Below are 3,565 nucleotides of genomic sequence, written 5' to 3'. Positions count from 1 at the left end.
CCGACCCAAAATGTCAACTTTCCTGCTCCTCTGATGCTGCCTGACCTGCTGTGTTCCTCCAGCTCCACACTGTATTGACTCTGACTCCGGCATCTGCAGTTCTTGCTATCTCCTATTTTGGAGGACAGCTGAGAGATTGAAATGTTTTGAAGAACTGCTTCTTTGAAGTAAAAACCGAGTGAAGGAAGGTGGAATTACGAGACGTCTCTTACATCCTTAGACAGTCCTAAAACACTTTGGAGCGAGTTACTTATTTTTGGGTGGTTTTAACATTGTTTTGTAGGCAAACATAGCCATCAATTTGTTCAGAGTCCCACAAATAGTAATAAGATGAATGTCCAGTTAATCAATTTGGATGACGGCTGACCAAGCAGTTCACTGCTTCTCAAAGTGTACTGAACTTTGCACACTGCTATGGAATCTTTTACATTACCTGACAAGCAGGCATGGCCTCAAATTAATTACTGTCGCAAGAACAACCTGGTTGCCTCTGCACTTTAGTATCACTCACCAACTTAGAGTATGTTCACAAGTCTTTTGTGTGGGCCTTGACTTTGTAACTTGATTGGGAGTGAGATCAATAATCAAAGGTATACATTTAAAGTATCAGAAAAGGCAGCAATTGCTCAGTGTCTAAACTCGCAAGCAACTTGTGAAAAGGCGAGAATGAATGTTTTAAGCCACAAGTATGAATTTTTGTGTGTCCTATGCAGATTGATTTTCTGTTTTTGGTTTGAGGTGAATAAACTCACTATGAAAGGAGGGGAGCGTTGTATAAAACTTTGGGGTTCACTTTACTTGTAAGACCCAAATCATGTACAATTATAGCCAGATTTTGAAGAGCCAATCTAAAGTTTACTAATTCTGATTAGTTAAGGACTCATTCCTGGTGCAGATATGCTTTCACAAGTTTACAGAATTTATTATATATGATAATAAAAATGAAAAAAAAATTCAACCTATCCCCATTAGCACACCAATTCGCAACACTGGTTTAGCTGGGGACAGGTCTCCTGTTCTTTTGACTGAAATTCTTCTGTCTTAGATCTTCCTTATTGTGCACTGAACCATAAAAACCCAGACCTTATTAACACTCAGTAAACAGTACGCTCTGTGCATGATCAAAGACATCTTGAACCCTAATTGAACAGTTCATGCATGAGTAAGCCATAGTGATTCTTGAGTTGTGAGCTAGACTGTGCGTAATTTCTGATTTGGTTTCTTTTAAAGTACCGATCATCTTAATACCACTTTCTACTGTTTACTTGTTCATTTTATAACCTGCCAACGAGTTTTTTGTAAGATCATCACTCTTACAACAGCTTGACCCTTTTACCTTACCAATTCTATATTTATTTACCAAAACAATATGTCACCAATGAACAATTCATACATCCGCTTAGACGATATTCTGTCATTTCTGACTGATTAACTATCATTCCAAATGCATCTAAATTTTCTCAAAAATGTATTAATTCCCTTACCTGCAAGAAACTATGTGACTCAACAATAACTGTTGATACCTAAAACAAATTAAAGCTGAAACTTACAAGGCAAACTAATACACGTAGCCTGTTACATACGTTACCATTCTAAAACACAGCTGTTTCTTTTATTTTAGCTTGAGGCGTAAAACAGCATCCATTAAAGCAAGCCCTTAATATGATCTGGGCCAAATAGTTTTCTTTCCTACAGAAAGTCTATAACATATAACCACAATTCAGCAAAACATACGTAATTCTTCGTTTGCTTAATTTTTTTTATTCATTCACGGAATGAGGACATCGCTAGCAAGGCCCAGAGGGCAGTTATGAGTCTACCATATTGCTGTGGGTCTGGAGTCACATGTAGCCCAGACCAGGTAAGGATGACAGTTTCCTTCCTAAAGGACATTAGTGAACCAGATGAGTTTTTCCAACAAACGGCAATGGATTCACTGTCGTCATTAGACTCCTAATTCCAGATATTTATAGAATTCAGATTTCACCATCTGCCATGGCAGGTTTCAAACCCAGGACCCCAGAATGTTACCTGGGTCTCTGGATTAACAATCAAGTCAAAATTCTTTATTATTAGAAAATAACCCAATCCATCAATTGGAGGGAGTCCAAATGGATTTGGTGGAGGGCAGAAAGCAAATCTGATGATCTTATGGGCAGCTGTTTCTAGTGTCATTGGGACAGTGAAATATGCTTGACAGGCTGCAAATGGGCTAAATAAAACATAATTTATAAAAGATTATATTGGGGAGGGATTCATTTAGGTTTCAGTAATTCAGAAATCAAGTAACAGTTAATCAAAAAAACAATTGGTCCATCACACTGCAAATATAATCATTAAACTTCATTCTTTCAGCTGTTACATCTTTAATTTGTATGGTATACTGCTGATATCATCCTTCCCTTCAAATTAGGATTCCGTCACCACAGGCAAACTTTATAGTCTGCAAATTTTCTGCTCCCTTCTTTCCTTCAGAGTTTTTATCTGGCTGTTCTTGTCTGCTGTAACCTTGCACTTACTTTGAACTCTTTGCTTTCAGTCTCTGGAATCCTCAATCCAAGGTGTGCGAATCATGTGAACAGAAGTCCTTGTGATCTAGCAAGACAAAACACCATGAGAAAAGAAGAGCTCCCCACCCCATCCCCCCCCGCCCCCCTCCCCCCCACCGCCCCCCTCCCTCCCACCGCCTCCCTCCCTCCCACCGCCTCCCTCCCAGCAGCAGCTGACCAGAGGCTGGTGAGAAAATCCTCAAAAGGAAAATCAGGAAAGGCACTGAAAAATACTGAAATCAACGCTCCACCGCTTTATCATTCTGGGAATTGTTTCTTTTTGTTTTTAAAGGAATTGGTTTGAAGTGGGTTTTTTTTTTCTTTTTTTCTTAGCTAAAGCTGCCTTCCAAGCAGTTTCTACGGCATTCTGAGGGACATGCCCTAAAAAGGGTGATTATGTACACTAATTTAAGGGGACTTTTATGTAGTGTGTCTGCTAGAAAATAAACACTACAAAACTTGGCTGTTAATGTGCCTCTTTATTTTTGTCCATTTAAATGTTGTGAATACAATAAGTTGCCAAAGAAGCAATGGAAGAAAATGTACTTGTTTCTGGAGAATGATGTATATACTCATGTTAAAGGAGGTGAGTACAGTACTATCAGAGTACAAAGTGTAGCGTGATGTGCCTGGTGATGGATGATTCAGTATCTTGTTAATCTAATATTCAAGTTTGTAGATCTACAGAACTATAAGGCACAATCTGATTGTTTATTATTGGGATCCGAGGGAAACGACCTGACATCATTCCACTGAACTTCAGATGTCTTCACGCCCGTCACTAATGAGTGGCATAATCCTGGCTTATAAATGAGCAGAAGCTTTCCTATGAAAATGACACTGATGAGACTTTTCTAGTGACTGAGTTTGGAAACTGTTGCAGATTTTCTGATCGGTGGATTGTCTTTGCAGCAGTATAGCTAGGAATTGGGTGTCAGAACCATGCAGAGGTTCTGATACAGCTGACTGTGCAAAAATTGCCTGGAAAGTTGGCATTTTTGTTGGGCAGTTACCCA

At 39.1% G+C, this 3,565-nt stretch overlaps 1 protein-coding gene across 1 annotated transcript in view; it reads left to right on the top strand.

The window, feature by feature from the left end:
• LOC109921031 (actin related protein 2/3 complex, subunit 1A) overlaps nucleotides 1-3,019 on the top strand; it is a 30,859-nt gene extending 27,840 nt beyond the window's left edge. The window contains exon 9 of the mRNA XM_048609618.1: nucleotides 2,540-3,019. Within this exon, the coding sequence (XP_048465575.1) occupies nucleotides 2,540-2,578 (39 nt within the window). The 3' untranslated portion in view covers nucleotides 2,579-3,019. The remainder of the gene's footprint in view (nucleotides 1-2,539) is intronic.
• Nucleotides 3,020-3,565: the final 546 nt, after the last annotated feature.

The sequence above is a fragment of the Rhincodon typus genome, chromosome 21 (assembly GCF_021869965.1).
Source record: "Rhincodon typus isolate 14 chromosome 21, sRhiTyp1.1, whole genome shotgun sequence".
NCBI classification, from domain to species: domain Eukaryota; kingdom Metazoa; phylum Chordata; class Chondrichthyes; order Orectolobiformes; family Rhincodontidae; genus Rhincodon; species Rhincodon typus.
Note: the sequence above shows the minus strand (reverse complement) of the source record. Positions and strands in the feature narration are given on the sequence as shown.